We start from the raw sequence: 19,537 nt of genomic DNA, 5'->3' as shown, positions 1-19,537 counted from the left end.
CGGCTGAGGGTATGGCTTTAAACTTTTTCTTGGTAGGTGAGTGGGTGTGGCGCCACTCCATAGATTGCCGTTTTGTTTCAGGTTCGAAGTGATGAACCCATGTTTCATCGCCTGTAACAATCTTTGACAAGAAATTGTCACCCTCAGCCACATGACGAGCAAGCAATTCCGCACAGATGGTTCTCCTTTGCTCTTTATGGTGTTCGGTTAGATAACGAGGGATCCAGCGGGAACAAACCTTTGAATATCCCAACTGGTGAACAATTGTGACAGCACTACCAACAGAGATGTCAAGTTGAGCACTGAGTTGTTTGATGGTGATCCGTCGATCATCTCGAACGAGTGTGTTCGCACGCTCCGCCATTGCAGGAGTCACAGCTGTGCACGGCCGGCCCGCACGCGGGAGATCAGTCTTGCTTGACCTTGCGGCGATGATGGCACACGCTTTGCCCAACGACTCACCGTGCTTTTGTCCACCGCCAAATCACCGTAGACGTTCTGCAAGCGCCTATGAATATCTGAGATGCCCTGGTTTTCCGCCAAAAGAAACTCGATCACTGCCCGTTGTTTGCAACGCACATCCGTTACAGACGCCATTTTAACAGCTCCGTACAGCGCTGCCACCTGTCGGAAGTCAATGAAACTATACGAGACGAATCGGGAATGTTTGAAAATATTCCACAAGAAATTTCCGGTTTTTTCAACCAAAATTGGCCGAGAAAAAAAATGTGTTGCATTACTTATTGAACTGCCCTCGTAGTTTTCGACGTCAACAAATCTATCAGCTGTTACAAGCCATTTCACCGATATATTCTGTTTCAGATTTCGTCCACACAGATTACTCTATATTCTAATCACAAAGCTAGCAAAGTTTCTTACAGATTTACTTTTTTCAAGAGATTTTCTTATTATCATATTTTGATGATACGTTAATGTTTGTGGAATCTCGTCACTTTGGCTTTTCTTGAATTTAGCTTGCCTACATACTCTTTACCGACATCCACCACAATTTCTGCTTCCTCTTTTTGTTCAGCAAACAATATTTCATAATCTTTACGATTAATTGTCTTTATCCATTCATCGCCTACCGTTAGCACCTCTTATATTCGACATATCCGTATATCGCTTGCAATATATATCGTACCTGCTCCTAATCTTGAGTACTCATATACTGACAATATTGCTGTACATAACATTCGATTAAGTATTTCGTGTGCGTATAACTTTTTATCCGTATATCGCTTGCAATATATGTCGTACCTGCTCCTAATCTTGAGTACTCATATACTGACAATACTGCTGTACATAACATTCGATTATGTATTTCGTGTGCATATAACTTCTGGACATTTAGGGAAATGTTGAATGTTATTTTCCTGACGAATACGGAAAACATTAGCTATGTTACAATTCTTAAACTGGAGAATATTTATCCCACTTCGTTTGCTTAGTAGTGCAGCTTCATCCGCTTCTTTAAAAATGTTTTTCAACGACGTTGCTTATTTCCTACAACAAATCTATGAAACTGAGCATATACGCAAAGCAGACCAAAATGTTTTCAAGTGTAAAGTCGTTTCTAATTATTGTGCCTAATAGTTAAGTTAGCTCTACTGGCGGTTCAGGTTAATTTAGTTTCACGTGTGACAAGAAATAAAAGGTTTCTAGATTTTTGTTTGTCTTTCTCAGGGTCCCGTACTTCAACTGGTAACAACAAAATCCTTAAACGATCCCTTTGTTGTCCATCTCTCTGTCTATCCGTCTGTTAACAACCGTTTTTAACAGAAAGGAATCGACGTATCAAATGGAAATTTTTGTCACATACTAAAGTCTACCATCTCTTTGGGGTGCAAAAAATTTAAGCTTGTAGGTCAACGCAATTAAAAGATTACGAGTTTATGTTACATGTTTTGATACTCTCAAACTCACGTATCTAAACCCACAGGGTACTTTCCAGTTGACCTAGAATAATAAAATTTGGCAAGAAGCTGGGTTTCGTTGTACAAGTAAAGAAAAAATTTGGAAATTTGTTTATATGTCATTATATCACAGGAAACAAATTGTCATTTTTATCCGTCCGTCTGTCCATGTGTTAAATACCGCTTTCTCTCATGAATGTATAGGCTATCAATTTGACATCATTGTCACATACTAATGTCTGTGGTAAGACATTTAAGCTTCTAAGTCAATGTAGTTAGAAGATACTTCCAGTTATGTCACATATTTTGATACTGGTGGACCCACACATGAAAAGCTTTAGTGCACATCCAGCTGACCTACAACCATGAAAATTGGCAGGAAGTAAAGTAGAAAGGTAGAAAATCGTTTATTTTTAATAATATCACACGAAAAAGTATTATCTTGTATTTTTTATCTGTTTGTGTGTCTGTACGTCTGTTAAATCCCTATTCAATCAGGAACGGACAGGCGTATAAAGTGCAAATTTATGCCATATACTAAGGTCCATGGTCCCTTGGCTGTCTAAAAAGTGTAAGTTTGTGAGTCAATGCAGCTAAAAAATACTTCAATTCACATTTTGTGATACTTACAAACTCATTCATCCCATCATATAGGGTACACCCCCATCACCTAGTTGTTCCAAACATTTCTTAGAGCATTGTCCATCAGTGCAATCAAACACTAGCCAGTACCCCCGCCTTGTCCCCCACCCCGCACCCTATCGTCAGTTGACCCCCTCCCCTTATTATCACCAACTTCAGCACCTAAATAAACTGTAGAAAGAAAGGCTTTCTTTGGAACACTTCTTTTCTTTTAAATGATGAAAGATGATTGATATTTAGTTTGTGTTTGTGTGTTGCGTGTGTGTGTATGGGAAAGGGGTGGCTATTAGATAGAATGACGAAGTGATGCGTGGTGCATCAAAAATGCTACCCGAAACTCCTTCTCAGATAAGAGAAATAGCGATCCACAGTGAAGTAGACATTTGTTTCAAAACATTCTTCCCTGTGTTACGCCTCCACAATGCGGTACTTCCTTCACCTGCACACTGCAACCCCACTTACAGTCAAACAAGGTCAGATGTGTGCTTTATACTTACAGATTGAAAATTGCGGCGCTCCTCGCTTCTGAATTGGCAGAAATTGGATGAATTCAGGCTGTTAGTGCTTTGTGTCTAACCACTCTAATAATAATAACAGTAGTAATAATAATAACACAGTGTACAGCACTATAGTAACCCTTACGTAGTTACTGCTGTGTCGTGCTGTCAATTAGTTTGTTTATCTGTTTACATGTGAGTGATGGAGCAATTCATGGACTACTGCAGGTACTATTTACAACATGTGGAAGACATTTTCTTGAGGTATTTAGCATTTGTTATGTATACGTCTCACTTTGATCATCACCAAAGTACGAGAAAAAGCACAAAATATGTGTGTAGCGGGTGAACTATGTGAAGAACCTTTAATCTCCACTGCATTAATGGTACTAATTGAGAAAAAGTAATTATTGGTAACTTACATAGTCAGTATTAGAGTCTTACAAAATTGTGATAGCAGAAATGATCTTTTGAAAATAATTTAGTTTCATGACTGAAACAGAATCGAATCGTTAGGTCTTAGGACAGGGTACGCCCCAATCACCTAGTTGACCTAGTTGTTACAAACCTTCCCTAGAGCATTGCCCTTCAGTGCAATCAGACAATAGTTAATACCCCCGTATTCCCCCCCCCCCCGCCCCACCCATGAAGTATGCCAATAACCAAGGTTTGGCAGTACAAATAAGAGAAAATATCCGAAAATTGTGAAAGTGGAATTTTATTACATTTGAGCTTACAAGGCATTCATATCCCGTCAAAAGCGAAATGAAAATATATTACTGCATGAAAACCTAAAATGAAAGTGGCGGTCGTGTTCTAGTACATAAATGACAAATTTTTATTAAATTTTCTCTCTCTACAGATATAAACTGAGGTCCCTCGTTCATTTCCTTTTGTGTGTCTGAGTTAGTCTCATGAACTTCTGTAGGGATTTTGGTAAGATCTTGAATTCCCGTAACCGATATCTTGCCAGTATCGAAACCGATAACAGGCAATAATCGTCGAGATCCTCGGTTTCCGGACTGGATGATGCATCTGCATAGAATAGTTTGTACGGAACCCTCGGTGCGCGAATCCTGACCAACTATTTTAGTAAAGATGAAACCGCATGCAGAAAATGTCATTTCACGGAATTTAATGCTCCTGTTGAACAGGCATTAAAAGAGACAGTTCATTTGCTACTTTTTGAATAACGTAGTTATCCCAATGCCAAAGAAGACACTTGTTGTGAATTTTAAAATTTTCCTGGCGAATTGACTGTTCAAACAAATTTCGGGCTTGCAGTGACTCATTTCATTAAGACCGCTACTGCACGGAAGATTACTGAGAAGGCTAGTCATGCTATTGTCACGGAGAGGATTTGCTATACAAGACGAAGGTTAGATGCTATTTCAGCAGAACTTTACCAGTTACATCTGAAGGTTGCAAGGTATCTTTGTCCTGTGTCATGGGACTGGGTTGATGGAGTGACTTCGGCCAAGTTCGAGTGGATCCACAATGATGCTAATTGTCGGCAGATATCAAAATTTGATCGACTGTTGCCACAGAAGCCGTCGCCAGAAGGGATAATGGTACGACGTTCCGTTGTCAATCTCACGGAGAAGAATTTGGACGACGCTACGCTGTCTGTATTAAGCAAGGGACTCAATTTTGCACCTACACCTACAGCACCGCCATTAATAAGTATTTTGAGTGGTGTTGAAAAACTGTACGACGTCTTCCTTTGGATGCCGCAGACGAAATAAGAAGGGAAACTTGCCGTGCTCTGTTGAAGGCTCCTACTCAACGCAGTAATTTAACCTCTGCAGAAAGGGCTGCATTACGAAATCTGAGAGAGGACCCTGACGTAGTGGTATTGAAAGCTGACAAAGGTAATGCAACTGTTTTGTTACCTCGTGGTGTGTATAAAGATAAGATGTATGGTCTGCTAAGTGACTCTACCTATAGGAGGATTGATTACGATCCTACAGGACGTGTGCAACGAAAAACTTCAGCACTATTAAATTCCTCCTCCTTACCGCAAGAGACCATCAAGAGGTTAAAACCACATGGTTGTGTACCTCCAAGACTGTATGGCCTTCCAAAGATTCATAAAGAGGGTCTTCCTCTGCGTCCAATAGTGAGCAACATTGGAGCTCCTACATATGATTTAGCTAAACATCTCGCTTCCTTACTGAGACCTTTCGTAGGCAAGTGCTCACATCACATACGAAACTCGGCTGATTTTATCAATAGACTGGGGGCTCTTCGTCTTTGCAGTGTAGACTTTCTAGTAAGTTTTGATGTTGTCTCACTTTTTACAAAAGTTCCTCTTGCAGATTCTTTGGCACTGATTGGTAACATGTTTCCTGTTGATATCACTGCTTTGTTCAGGCACGCACTTTCCTCAACTTATTTTATGTTTAATCAAGAATATTTTGAACAGACTGACGGTGTCGCCATGGGTAGCCCCCTCTCTCCTTTGGTCGCCAACCTTTTTATGGAGGACTTCGAAGAGAGAGCGCTTGAATCAGCTGCCCTGAAGCCAACAGTTTTTTGGCGGTATGTGGATGACACTTTCATAGTGTGGCCTCATAGAGAAGATAAATTAATGGAGTTTCTACATCACCTCAACTCCATTCATAGCAACATCCTGTTCACCATGGAAATAGAGAAAGATGGTTGTTTGCCTTTCTTGGATGTCCTGGTTCGAAGGAAGAATGATGGTTCTCTAGGGCATTCAGTTTACCGGAAACCCACTCATACTGATTTGTACCTGCAAGCATCGAGTTGCCATCACCCATCGCAAACCATGAGTTTGCTTAAAACGCTTGTTCATAGAGCTCATACTGTCTCAGATCTAGATAGCTTATCTCAAGAACTCGCCCATCTAAAGACAGTATTCAGCGAAAATGGGTATTCCATCCGGCAGATTAACAGGGCACTAACTTAAAACTAAGAAGCAGGAAGTGAATAAAGAGGAGAACATGCCGGAACAATCTTTAGCTTTTCTTCCTTTCGTTGGCAACACTTCGTTTAAAATAGCGAGAATCCTCCGAAAATGTCAGGTAAAAGTGGTTTTCCGCCCACCATCGAAGATTGCGGACCTTGTGGGATCAGTTAAGGACAATCTGTTACTACGAAAGGCCGGAATTTACAAGATACCGTGCCAATGTGGTATGGCTTACATAGGTCAAACCACACGCACCGTGAAAGAACGCTGCACTGAACATCAACGTTACACCCGCCTTTTGCAGCCAAGCAAGTCCGCTATCGCTGAACATTGTATTTCTACTGGACATTCAATGGAGTATGAGAAAACAATGATTTTGTCTACAGCAACGTCTTTCTGGGACTCCATTATTAAAGAATCCGTAGAAATACGACTGGCGGAAAATCTGTTAAACCGTGACAGCGGCTACCAGCTGGACAGTGCATGGAATCCCATCATCTCCACGATTTGCTCTAATCGAAGACGACATAGTGCGCCGACGGCCGTGGCAAACAGCAACGCAGAGGGCGACTGAGTTCCGCTATTCCTCAGCGAGGGCGCTGCCGGCGGGCAGTGTGGTCCATCTATCAAGTTTTCGACGCATGCGCAGAATAGTTACAGTACGCTATATATTGCGGAGCGGAGGACTTTATCGCCAGTCTGCGACGGCTCACCTGAAGATGACTGGCAGGTGCCCAGTTGAAATATCGTGCGAAGTATTGAACGACGACCGGCTGCAAGCCCGAAATTTGTTTGAAAAGACACTTGTTGACCGATATGATTGTTACCCAGCTTCAACTTCAAACGTCATGCTTGTAAAAATTATCTGCAGATGAATAGAATAAGTGACAGAAGCTACCTTGGAGGAAGACCAATTGGGATTCCAGAAGAATGCGGGAATACGTGAGAAAATGCTGATTCAGCAATTGATTTTGAAGATAGGAGCAAGAAAAATAATTCAACATTTACAGGATTTGTAGATTTAGAAAACATATTTGACGATGTAGACTGATATGAATTCTTCGAAACTCTGAAGTGTTGGAAGGAGTTTTCTGAAAGAATATTACATAGAAGCGAAACGAGAGCAATAAATGTTACTGATAAGCTGAGAGCAAAATCTTTGGAAATGTGATACTGCGGAAGAATGCTGAAGGTTTCATTGGGAGATCAAACTATTCTTTTAGAGTTCTGAAGTGTTAGACTGTCTTTGTCTAGAGTGAAATGAGCGTGGTAAGTGGCACAGATAAGACGACACGTTTTGGAAATATGATGACGGTGAAAATGCTGAAAATATTATGAATGGACGGACGGAATAACTCGTAAAGAGGTGCAGAACAGAACTGGAGAGAAAAAATAGAACACAATAGAACTAAAATAAGACGTAATTAACCCGTTAGTAGAGGAAACTGTGTGGAGTGAACACTGGAGTGGTAGGAAAATGCTTGACTAATGTAAACACGTTCAAGAGGATACAGGCTGTGGAAGCTATGCGCGCAGAACATTCTCAGAATAACATGGAGGACTACATTAAAGCGTTATTCACACGAAAGGCCGCTATGATAGAAAAAATTTATTCTCTTATTCCCATCCCCCCTAAAATAAGTTCTGTCATAGATAAGTAAACGGTGCAACATAGTTTTTCAATAACCTATGTTAATTCCAATATCGAAGACCTTTGTTCTCTACAATCACGAGTTCGTAACACAGTTCGGACAACTCGAAATGACTGAAGCACGGCCCATTCATACCCTGGTAATATTCTCTGTTGGTTTAAAGTGTATTTCTTTCTGAAATTAATAGTGCGAGCGTTAAATAGACAGTTTCAAGTGTGTGTCCCGTATTTCATACACAGCTAAGCAAAATAACGTTCTTGAACGTCTCTTTAAAACATACTTCATTTTGTTGAGGTATCGTCTTAGTCCATGCCCCTACCCGATAATGCACTGATGTGCAAACCTTAGGGGCAAAAGTGACTTTCGGTGATGTGTCACAACCAATTAAGATGCAGCTCGATAAAATCTAGACCATACATAAGAAGAACTGCTTTGGTGCGATAGAGAAAGTGACTGAAAGATGGAAGAAATGAGATGAAGACAAATGCTTTTATTCAAAGTCAAGAATTACAGTTAAGTCACCGCGATTTATCATGATCCCCTGGACATTACAAATGCGGGACACGATTCTTAATAGATTGTGTAAACACCACAGACAGCAATACATACTCTGAAATGTGCTCCGGGAGAAGGGGCAACGCCAGACCATTGTCGAATGACCTCTCATTTCAAAAGTTCCTCCAGCGGAGGTTATCGATGCGGCCGAAATTTGTCATCCACGAAAACGAAGTTAGTACCGAATCAAAAAAAAATGGCTCTGAGCACTATGAGACTTAACTTCTGAGGTCATCAGTCCCCTAGAGCTTAGAACTACTTAAACCTAACCAACCTAAGGACATCACACACATCCATGCCCGAGGTAGGATTCGAACCTGCGACCGCAGCGGTCGCGCGGTTCCAGACTGTAGCTCCTAGAACCGCTCGGCCACCCAGGCCGGCCTAGTACCGAATCCACCCCTGAGAATACACACATGAGGAAGGAATAGAATGACACAATAACTTTGGCAGATGAATATACCACCTGAAATAATAGGATGTCAGTAGGTCCGTGTAACATAAATCTCCACACCACAACACTGGGCCACAAAAGGGACCATGTCCGACGATATTCGTAGGTGCATTACGTGTACCCATCACTTGCCATATGGCGGTACGTCCAGAAGCACTGCCCAGACTAAATCTCCGCTAATCTGGGAAGAGAACGCGATTACACTCAACGTTAGTCCAATAGCTATGCTCTTGGCACTGTCACAAACGTTGCCGCCGATGCGTGAGTGTCAACGAAACACAGGGCACTGGTCATTGGGCAGAGAGACCACCTTCATGAAGTCTCGGTGACACAGTGGGGCGTGAAATCTCGTGGTCTGCATCCCCGTTGAATATGGTTGCATTTGCACCCGCTATTCGGTGCAGGTCCCATTTTGCGTGCTGCTGAATGTCGCAATCATCTGCTGTTTTAGCTGACTGTGGTATATCCTGCACTCTGCTACAGGCTGCAGTGCCTGTGGTTCGAAACGGTCGCCATGCACGCGAAACAGTGCTGTGAGGAATACCAAACTCCTAGGCTGCACTCGTCAAACTTATCGTTTCTTCCAGTTTCCCAATGATTCTTCCCCGTGTGTGGCAAATGTCCGCAGCCCATGCTGCAATGACGAACACAGCGCACAGTGACTCTTCCCTGACTGACATAAACTGTCTTTCCCTGTTCCTTCAGCTGCCTTGTGTTGTGGGTCCAGTCTCAAAATTGGCGCTCTAGTCTCGCTGGTCTCATGTCGTGCGAAGTCCAACTATCTGTCCATGACTGGGAGGCCTCTGGCAACAAGTACCGGCACCTCCAGTCATTTCTACCAAGTATTAGTTGTTGTTGTTGTGGTCTTCAGTCCTGTGACTGGTTTGATGCAGCTCTCCATGCTACCCTATCCTGTGCAAGCTTCTTCGTCTCCCAGTGCTTACTGCAACCTACATCCTTCTGAATCAGCTTAGTGTATTCATCTCTTGGTCTCCCTCTACGTTTTTTTAACCTCCACGCCCCCCTCCAATACTAACTGATGCCTCAGAACATGTCCTACCAACCGGTCCCTTCTTCTTATTAAGTTGTGCCACAAACTCCTCTTCTCCCCAGTTCTGTTCAATACTTCCTCATTAGTTATGTGATCTACCCATCTAATCTTCAGCATTCTTCTGTAGCATCACATTTCAAAAGCTTCTATTGTCTTCTTGTCCAAACTATTTATTGTCCATGTTTCACTTCCATACATGGCTACACTCATACAAATACTTTAAGAAACGACTTCCAGACACTTAAATCTATTCTCGATGTTAACAAATTTCTCTTCTTCAGAAACGCTTTCCATGCCATTGCAAGTCTACATTTTATATCTTCTCTGCTTGCCCATCATCAGTTATTTTGCTTCCCAAATAGCAAAACTCCTTAACTACTTAAGTGTCTCATTTCCTAATCTAATTCCCTCGGCATCACCTGACTTAATTTGTCTACATCCCATAATCCTCGTTTTACTTTTGTTGACGTTCATCTTATATCCTCCTTTCAAGACACTGTCCATTCCGTTCAACTGCTCTTCAAAGTCTGTTGCTGTCTTTGACAGAATTACAATGTCATCGGCGAACCTCAAAGTTTTTATTTCTCCTCCATGGATTTTAATACCTACTCCGAATTTTTCTTTTGTTTCCTTTACTGCTTGCTCAATATACAGATTGGATAACATCAGGGAGAGGCTACAACCCTGTCTCACTCCCTTCCCTACCACTGCTTCCCTTTCATGCCCCTCGACTCTTGTAACTGCCATCTGGTTTCTGTACAAATTGTAAATAGCCTTTCGCCCCCTGTATTTTACCCCTGCCACCTTTAGAATTTGAAAGAGAGTATTCCAGTCAACATTGTCAAATGTTTTCTCTAAGTCTACAAATAATAGAAACGTAGGTTTGCCTTTCCTTAATCTTTCTTCTAAGATAAGTCGTAAGGTCAGTATTGCCTCACGTCTTCCGATATTTCTATGGAATCCAAACTGATCTTCCCCGAGGTCGGCTTCTACCAGTTTTTCCATTCGTCTGTAAAGAATTCGTGTTAGTACCAAGTAGTTAAGATGATATATTACTTTACCTATCTCTACTTCAAATTTCGCAGAGCAGCGTATATAGTAAATGACTAGTTCCTTACTTCTAGAAGTGAAATTACACGCGTCCTATCTGTACACCAGAGATTAGAGAGTGAAACGGTATAGAAATAGCTATAAGGTGGTTCAATTCATTCACTGTCAGGCACTTAATTGTCAATTGCAGAGTAATCATGTAGATGATGATATAGAAACACTTTATCTACCTTTCTGGCCCATCTATATCTGAATGTCATAATCGTTTTGGCACTTTTTAAAGAGCTTTGTCCCAATGCCCAGGTACAGTAAGATTTATTCCATACACAGTACTTACAAATGAACAAAATCAGGAGCTTAAGTAGCTTACACACTCTGCCGTAAATGTTAGTGGAACCACCAAGAGCAGGAGAAGCAAAGACTTTGAGGAAACTGACGTCAGAGTTAACTGACGATCATACGTACATACGTAGCATACCTGCATGAGCTGAAACCATTTTAAGATTACACAAGTTTCAGTTACGACTTAAGCATAGCTACATTTCCTGTGTCAGGCAGTTTTTTTCAGTTACATTTCGATGGCGTCAACTGCAAAGTGAATCGAATTTCTCATGTCAGTACAGCAAAAATCCGATTACAGTTTCAATTAAATTCCGTTACACCTAGATGACGACAGTCCAGATTGGTAGTTCGTAATTCGTTACAATGTCCCGCGTACAAAATTTCGCACGGACTGTGTAGCAATAATTAGAATGGAACTGTAGTGGAAAAATTATGAATCGGATTTTAACTAGTGGTATTTCAGTGTGTGTAAGTGTGTATATATGTGTGTGTGTGTGTGTGCGTGTGCGCGCAGACACACATACACACACACACACACACACACACACACACACACACACACACAGAGAGAGAGAGAGAGAGAGAGAGAGAGAGAGAGGGAGGGAGATAGTTTGTTAGGGAGAGAGAGAGAAATACGAAATGCGGTCTCGGCATTTGTAACTGTGCCCTGCGAATCACAGGGCTGTTCGGCGAGGATTGGCGCGGTAGTTTGACGTTGTACCCCAATCTCATTTGGCCGTTGTCATTTCTGAGGATTCTTAGATGATTTTGAGTTTAAAATACTGGTCATTGAACCTTTTTGAACAGCCTTTCGTAGGATAATCGAGGTCTATCTTCATGGATCCGGGACGTATTTTATTCGGTCTCTCCGTGAGCATTTCAGTGGATCACACAACTTTGTGAAAAACATGCCTACTTATGACACTACCTTCGAATCTTATCAGTATCTGACTAAATATTTGCGCAAGTATTTTCAGATAGTACTTCATTTCAGTTAAGTGTGTGTACAGTTAAATCTATCTATTAATACTTCCTCCCATAACACTGATGCACAAGAACAGCAAGGCCGTCAACACGCTTCCCTGAATCGTGTAACTTACCGAGCAAGGTGATCATCCTTTAGAACGCATGCGCGTCAGTAACGTTACACAGGCCGGTAAGCTCCCCAGATTAGCAGGAAATTCGAAAAGTTCACAAGTGGAAATGATCACTACGTATCTTCAGCGGGACTGAAAACTAATGAACTGAACACTACGTATCTTCACCGGGACTGAAAACTAATGAACTGAACACTGGCTGAGCACTCTATGAAGACTACGTACTGTTCAGAACTTATACAGATTTATACATTTCAATTAACGGGCCCTGACTGAATGGCACTCAGTAACTATGCACTTCAGATGTTTATCAACGATTGCCTGAGCTTTGCGCGTAACAGAGCCTTTAGAAAGCGGTGAAATATATGTCCATTGTAAGACACAGTCAAGTAAAAACGACTCTGATGGAAAAAACACTTGCGAACTTTTAATTAAGTTCCGTAACTGTTAATACATTTATCTCAATGTGAGGCAAGATGGTCAATACCTTCGTGAAAAAATGTTTGCGGTTGCCTACGGAACAAGATTCTAACCAAGCGTGCACCTCTTCACCCAAAGCCAATCGACGGCCACTAATGTCTTACTTCAGGTCTCCGAAAATTAGGAAAACCCGCATCGAGACTTCATAGATGACATGTACGGCTTCCCAGCGAAACTTCTGCAGCGTAGTCAAAACGATCTCCAGACCTTCCTTACCTCTCTCCATGCGATTTCCACAACTATGGATCCCTGAAAAAAGGCATTGATGCGCGTCGATTTGTGTCGGACGAATAGGAGCAGGCCTGTGTACAGTCATGGTCCAATAGGCTACTGCGAACATTTTTTCATGAAGGCATTGACCATTCTTGATTCATTCTTGAACAACAGTTATGGCGATTACTTTTGAAATAATAAACAGTTTACATTCTTGCCTCTGTTCCGCTGCCCCTTAACATAAAAGATAGTAAAAATGTACGATACAAGGATACAATAGACAGTGAAGTAAATTTGTTGAGATATAAGCTGAGTAATTATAAAATGTCAATGTAGTCTCTTGTAGGAGAATACTTTTAATATTCATGGTGATTCCCAAGGCTTGCCAGGAAATTTCTAGAAAATATGTCATTCTAATTGGAATAACTGATAAATGAACGGTTTATTCAAATAACAATATAAATTTTTGCAAACGGAATGTTCGGGGCAACGTAACTATAGCACTGAATTTTAGTAAGACTTAAATTTTAAGGCAGGAATACTCTGAACACGAAAATTTTTAGTGTGATACCTTTAAGAACACTAGATTTCCAGAAAAAGTAAAACGGTTACTTGAAAGAGCAAGAGGAAACGTGAGCATCCAAATAAGTTACGTCGATCCACAAACAAACAACTTTTAGGCGGGTGAAGCTTTTGACATGCACTTGGTTCACACATACAGTACATTAAGAATATTTCTTTGTATGAAATCTTTCAAAATGAAGAGAGTATTGCCAGTACCAGTCGGGACACTATACTGTGGATGATGAAATTTAGTCAGAGAGTACTGTCATGAGAAATTAGTCGATAATGATTTTTCTTTTCAGTCATCAGTCTTTTCAGAGAAGCAGCTACCCCCAACATCCTCAGTTATTTGTTGGATGTATTCCAATCTCTTCCTCTATAGTTTTTATCTTCAACAGCCCCCTCCAGCACCATGTAAGTTATCCCCTGATCCCTAAACGGATGTCCTAACATTCAACCACTTCTTTCTGTCAGTGATTCCCTGATGATCCTGAGGAAAACATCGTAGTCCCTTATCTAAATTCCAACCTTTTTCTGAAGCACCACATCTCTACGACCTTGATACTCTTCTGTTCTCGTTTTCCCACATTCCACGCCTCACCATCATACAATGTTGAGCTCCAAACGTACATTCTCAGAAATTTCTTTCTCAAGTTAAGACTTATATACTTCCAGGCATCTCTTACGCAGGCATGCCTTTTTCGCCAGTGGTAGTCTGCTTTTTATGTGCTCCTTTCTCCGTCCGTCATGGGTTATTTTGCTGCCTAGGTGGCACAATTTCTTAACTTCGTCTGCTTCGTGATCACCAATTGTAACGTTAAGATCTTAGATGTTCTCATTTCTGCTAGTTCTCATTACTTTGTTCTTTCTTCGATTTAGTATCAGTCAATATTCTGCACTCAGGCTGTTCGTTCTATTGAACACATCGTGCAGTTCCTTCACTTTCACTTTGGATCTCCTTCCGCCTGAATTTCAATACAAGTCTTGAAACATTTTCTTCTGTCACCCAAGGATTTCTACTAGCCCTCGTCTTTTTACCTACTTGATCGTCTGCTTCTTCGATGTATAGACTGAAGAGAAGGGTCGAGAGACTACATTCCTTTCCTACACCTTTTTTAATCCGAGCATTTCGTTCTTTGCTTCTAGTCTTATTGCTCCCTCTTGGTTCTTGTACATACTGTATGTTACTCGCCTTTCCCTATAGCTTATCCCGATTTTTCTTAGAATTTCGACGATCTTGCACAATTTTACATGGTCGGTCGCTTTCTCCAGGCCGACAAATCATATGAACGCGCCTAGACTTTTCTTCAGTGTTGCACCCATTATCAAACGCTATGTCAGAACTGCCTATGGTTCCTTCACCTTTCCTAAAGCCAAACTGATTGTCATCTAATGTATCCTGAATTTTATTTTCCATTCTTGTGTATGTTATTCTTGTCAGCAACTTAGATACGTGAGCTTTTAACCTGATTGTGCGATATTCTCGCTCTTCTCGGCTCTTGTTACCTTCTGATTAGAGTGGTGGATGTTTTCCAAAAAGTCTGATGGTAGAGTATACCGGCAGTCGCATACGTTCTACACACCAACGCAAACAGTCGTTTTGTTGCCACCGCCCCCTATGATTATAGAAATTCTGACGGAGTGTTATCCATCTCTTCTGCCTTATTTGACCTTAATTCTGCCAAAGCTCTGTTAAATTCTGATTCTAACACTGGATCCCCTATCTCATCCCTGTCGACTCCTGTTTCTTCTTCTAGCACGTCATCAGACCAGTCTTCCCCTCATAGAGGCCTTCGGTTCACTCTTTCCACCTACCCGCTATCTCTTCTGCATTTAACAGTGTAATTCCCATTGCACTCTTAATGTTACTGCCCTAACTTTTAATTTCACCGAAGGTTGTTTTGACTTTCCTGTATGCTGAATCCGTCCTTCCGACAATCATTTCTTTTTCGATTTCTTCACATTTTTGAAGCAGGCATTTCGTCTTAGCTTCCCTGCACTTCCTGTTTATGTCGTTCCTAATTGACTTATATCTCTGTATTCCTTAATTTCTCTGAACTTATTAGTACTTCCTTCTTTCGTCTATCAGCTGAAATATTTTATCTGTTATCCATGGTTTCTTCGCAGTGGCCTTCCTTGTAGCTATGGTTTCCTTTCCAATTTCTGCAACTGCCTTCCTTAGAGATGTCCATTCCTCTTCAGCTATACTGCCAACTGAAGAGCTCAATGTGGCAGTGTCTAGAGCACCAGAGAACTTCAGTCGTATTTGTTCATTCTCTTAGTACTTCCAATTATTTGCGCACTGATTCTTCCTGACTAGTCGATTAAACTTCAATCTAATCTTCAGCATTACTACGTTGTGATCTGGGTCTACACATGCTCCTGGGTATGCCTTACAATCCAATATATGATTCTGGATTCTCTGACTGACCATGACGTAACCTAACTAAAATCTTCCCGTGTCTCCCCGCCATTTGCTGTCGATTCTGATGAGGACGAGCCTATCCCTGAACTGTTCACAGAAAATCAGTCTGCCCTCTACCTTTCTGTTTATAACAAATCCTACTCCCGTTATACCGTTTTCTGTTGCTGTTGATATTACACTACACTCGTTTGAGCAGAAATTTCCATTTCACTTCACTGACCCCCCATTATATCTAGATTGAGCCTTTGCCTTTCCCTACCACGCTGAAAGTAAATTACTCGCCCGACTCGTAGTGTGTTATTCTTTCGTTGGCTATTCAATCTCTTTCTCATGGTCTTCCCCCCTTTGGCAATGATCTCGCGGGTATCCGAATAGAGGACTACTCGGGAATCATTTGTCAATGGAGAGTCCGTCAAGGATGCGGCCCCTGCACGCCCACACCAACGTGGTGACCAAACCAAAAGTTCTACTGTCACCTCCGTATAACATGTTAGTTTTTGAATCAGGAGTCACAGGATGCGGGCTGTGATGTTATCCATGCGTCTGGGTAAGAGTACTCATTAACAAGTCCATCAGGGGATAGAAAGTGGACGAAAGCGATCGAAGGGTAGTGGTTGCAAGGGTAGAGGAAAAATAGCGCCAAGGCAAGCGCCAAGGGAAAAAAACCTCTGCGACAGTAGGACGGGTAGTAAGGGCAGTAGCGGCTTGCTATCTGCGACAGTGCATGCAAGGTGTGGTTATGTTAGTGCGAGGTATCGTGCATCGTTACCTTTGTCGTTTCTGGAGCTCGTTGCGGAGCTTGCTGCAGTTGCTGCGTCTCTGCAACAGTTCAAGGTCGTTGTACATTCGTGGGCGATCGGTCATGGATCAGCTCATAGGCAGTGTAGGGGGTGTGTGTGGTTGGTTTGCGTGCTGTGTACAGCACGGTTTCCCTGCGGTTTGCCTGTTTTTCGACTGGTCGAACATCTGGGGTTACCAGTAGTAGCTGTGTTGCATGGGGTCGCCAGTACTGTCATGTTAGCGTGCTACGGACCATAGATGTTTAGTTCCTAGCCAATAGTGTCTTTGATCTGCTATACTTCCATCTATGGTTGTGGTCGTAGTTACCCAGAGAAAGGATAAACGGGTGGCGCGAGTGTCTCGTGTTATTGTAGAGTCGTGTGGAGAGTTTTTGGAATACCTGCAAGATGGTATCTAGACGGTATTCCCGGTGAAGGTCCGCGATGCGTGTGTAGCGCGAAGCGTTGCTTATGATTTTGAGTACTTTGTTCTGTATGAGCTGCAGACGGGAGTCCGTCAAGACACCTTTTCAATTATAGGCACCATGTCCTCTGGATACGCATTATGTTTCTTTAACTAGGTGGTTTACATCTACATCTTCATGCCGTTGGTACGAGTTGTTGATTCTTCCGCATTTGGGGCCAGTTTTCCACCTCAAGGGCAAGAGAGTGGCCTGAACGTCTATCCGCCCCTCCGGCCACTTTGACAAGGCCGTAGCCTGAATGAGGACGATTTCTTTTACCGCAAGTCTTCGGCCGCCATTGCTGACCATTTTTATTCAAAATTTAAGCGGTGACGGGGCTATAACCCAGCACCGAGGCCGTTTTGATTACTGATCAAATACGCTACTCATTGTCCACGAGGTTCGCTGCTAACGTGTTTTCAGTACTAAAATAATATAAAAAAATATCATATCGGAAAAGAAAAGATGGATATTGATATCAGGAATGTATAAGAATAAGTATGGTGCTAATTCTGTTACAAACAGGCCTGATGTTACTTCTGAATCTTCCAGTGACTCTCCATATAGTATAACATGATACATACTGAAAATCAACAAATCCTAATTCCAGTCACAAATTACATTTGATGAGTCATATTATCGAAATGTCACTTACAGTTTGTTGTGGCACTCCGTCAGGACCTGGCTCCTTACGTCGATGCACAGATTTAACTCGACTTACTGGCATTACTAGCTAACTCAGCAGCGGTACGACTGTTGAGTGATGGTTACAGACTTTGATATTTCCGTTCTCTAGGGACATTTTAAGGCACAATTCAACAATTCCGATTTTGTTCTGCTGCAGGTATGCGATTCGGGCAACTGCAGACCAAAGTGGGGCTGGCATCGATGCTGCAGAAGTTCCGCTTCGAGACGTGCGCCGAGACGGCGGTGCCGCTAAAGTTGGCACCACTGTCATTCGTCATGGCGCCCGTGGGCGGCATCTACCTCAGGGTGACGCGACGCAAGCAGGCAGCCCCAGCATAGGCTGACTGATAACCCGTCACGGCTCCAAGCCATCTCGGGCATACAACGCACCCTACATAGGGCTGCTCTGGACAGCTGTCGGCGTCTGATGTGCTGGCTCCCACTACAAAAGCACAAGTCACCGTCTCTGTCCCAATCAGTGTATCATTCATCGTTCTGTATTCTACTTTTACTGCAAAAATACACTGTTATAATATTTAGAAATAAATTAACTGTGTACTGCTTTCTGTCTAATTTTGTGCCATATTTTAATCAAATGGTTCAAACGGCTCAAATCACTGAGGTCATCAGTCCCCTACACTTAGAACAACTTAAACCTAACCAACCCAAGGACATCACATACATCCACACCCGAGGCAGGATTCGAACCTGCGGCCGCAGCAGCAGCACGGTTCCGGACTGAAGGGCCTAGAACCGCTCGGTCACAACCGCCAGCCATATTTTAATAAAATCTCCCATCTGTAACTGTTTTTATAGGATGTGTATCATACCTGCATAATGGGCAAATTCATGTTGATAAACCTGTCGGAAAAATTTCACACTGAACTTGGAAGCCGTTGTTGTTGTTGTTGTTGTCTTCAGTCCTGAGACTGTATGATGCAGCTCTCCATGCTACTCTATCCTGTACAAGCTTCTTCATCTCCCACTACTTACTGCAACCTACATCCTTCAAAATCTGCTTAATGTATTCATCTCTTGGTCTTCCTATACGATTTTTTCCCTCCACGCTGCCCCCCAATGCTAAGTTTGTGATCCCTTGATGCCTCAGAACATGTCCTACCCACCGGTCCCTTCTTCTTGTCAAGTTGTGCCACAAACTCCTCTTCTTCCCAATTCTATTCAATACCTCCTCATTAGTTATGTGATCTACCCATGTAATCTTCAGCATTCTTCTGTAGCACCACATTTCAAAAGCTTCTATTCTCTTTTTGTCCAAACTATTTATCGTTCATGTTTCACTTCCATACATAGCTACACTCCATACGAATACTTTCAGAAACGACTTCCTGACACTTAAATCTATACTCGATGATAACAAATTTCTCTTCTTCGGAAACGCTTTCCTTGCCTATGCCAATCAACATTTTATATCCTCTCTACTTCGACCATCATCAGTTATTTTGCTCCCAAAATAGCAAAACTCCTTTACTACTTTAAGTGTCTCATTTAATAAATCTAATTCCCTCACCATCACGCGACTTAATTCGACTACATTCCAATATCCTCGTCTTGCTTTTGTTGATGTTCATCTTATATCCTCCTTTCAAGAAACTGTCCATTCCGTTCAACTGCTCTTCCAAGTCCTTTGCTGTCTCTGACAGAATTACAATGTCATCGGCGAACCTCAACGTTTTTATTTCTTCTCCATCGACTTTAATACCTACTCCGAATTTTTCT

General features: G+C 42.0%; 1 protein-coding gene across 1 annotated transcript in view; it reads left to right on the top strand.

Annotated features, from left to right (window-relative positions):
- LOC126199134 (cytochrome P450 6a2-like) overlaps nt 1–18,373 on the top strand; it is a 259,881-nt gene extending 241,508 nt beyond the window's left edge. Inside the window, exon 7 of the mRNA XM_049935889.1 lies at nt 17,958–18,373. Coding sequence (XP_049791846.1) covers nt 17,958–18,139 — 182 coding nt within the window. The 3' untranslated portion in view covers nt 18,140–18,373. The remainder of the gene's footprint in view (nt 1–17,957) is intronic.
- Nucleotides 18,374–19,537: the final 1,164 nt, after the last annotated feature.

This window comes from Schistocerca nitens, chromosome 8 (genome assembly GCF_023898315.1).
Source record: "Schistocerca nitens isolate TAMUIC-IGC-003100 chromosome 8, iqSchNite1.1, whole genome shotgun sequence".
Lineage (NCBI taxonomy): Eukaryota > Metazoa > Arthropoda > Insecta > Orthoptera > Acrididae > Schistocerca > Schistocerca nitens.
The sequence above is the reverse complement of the archived record's forward strand: the minus strand, read 5'-3'. Positions and strand labels throughout refer to the sequence as shown.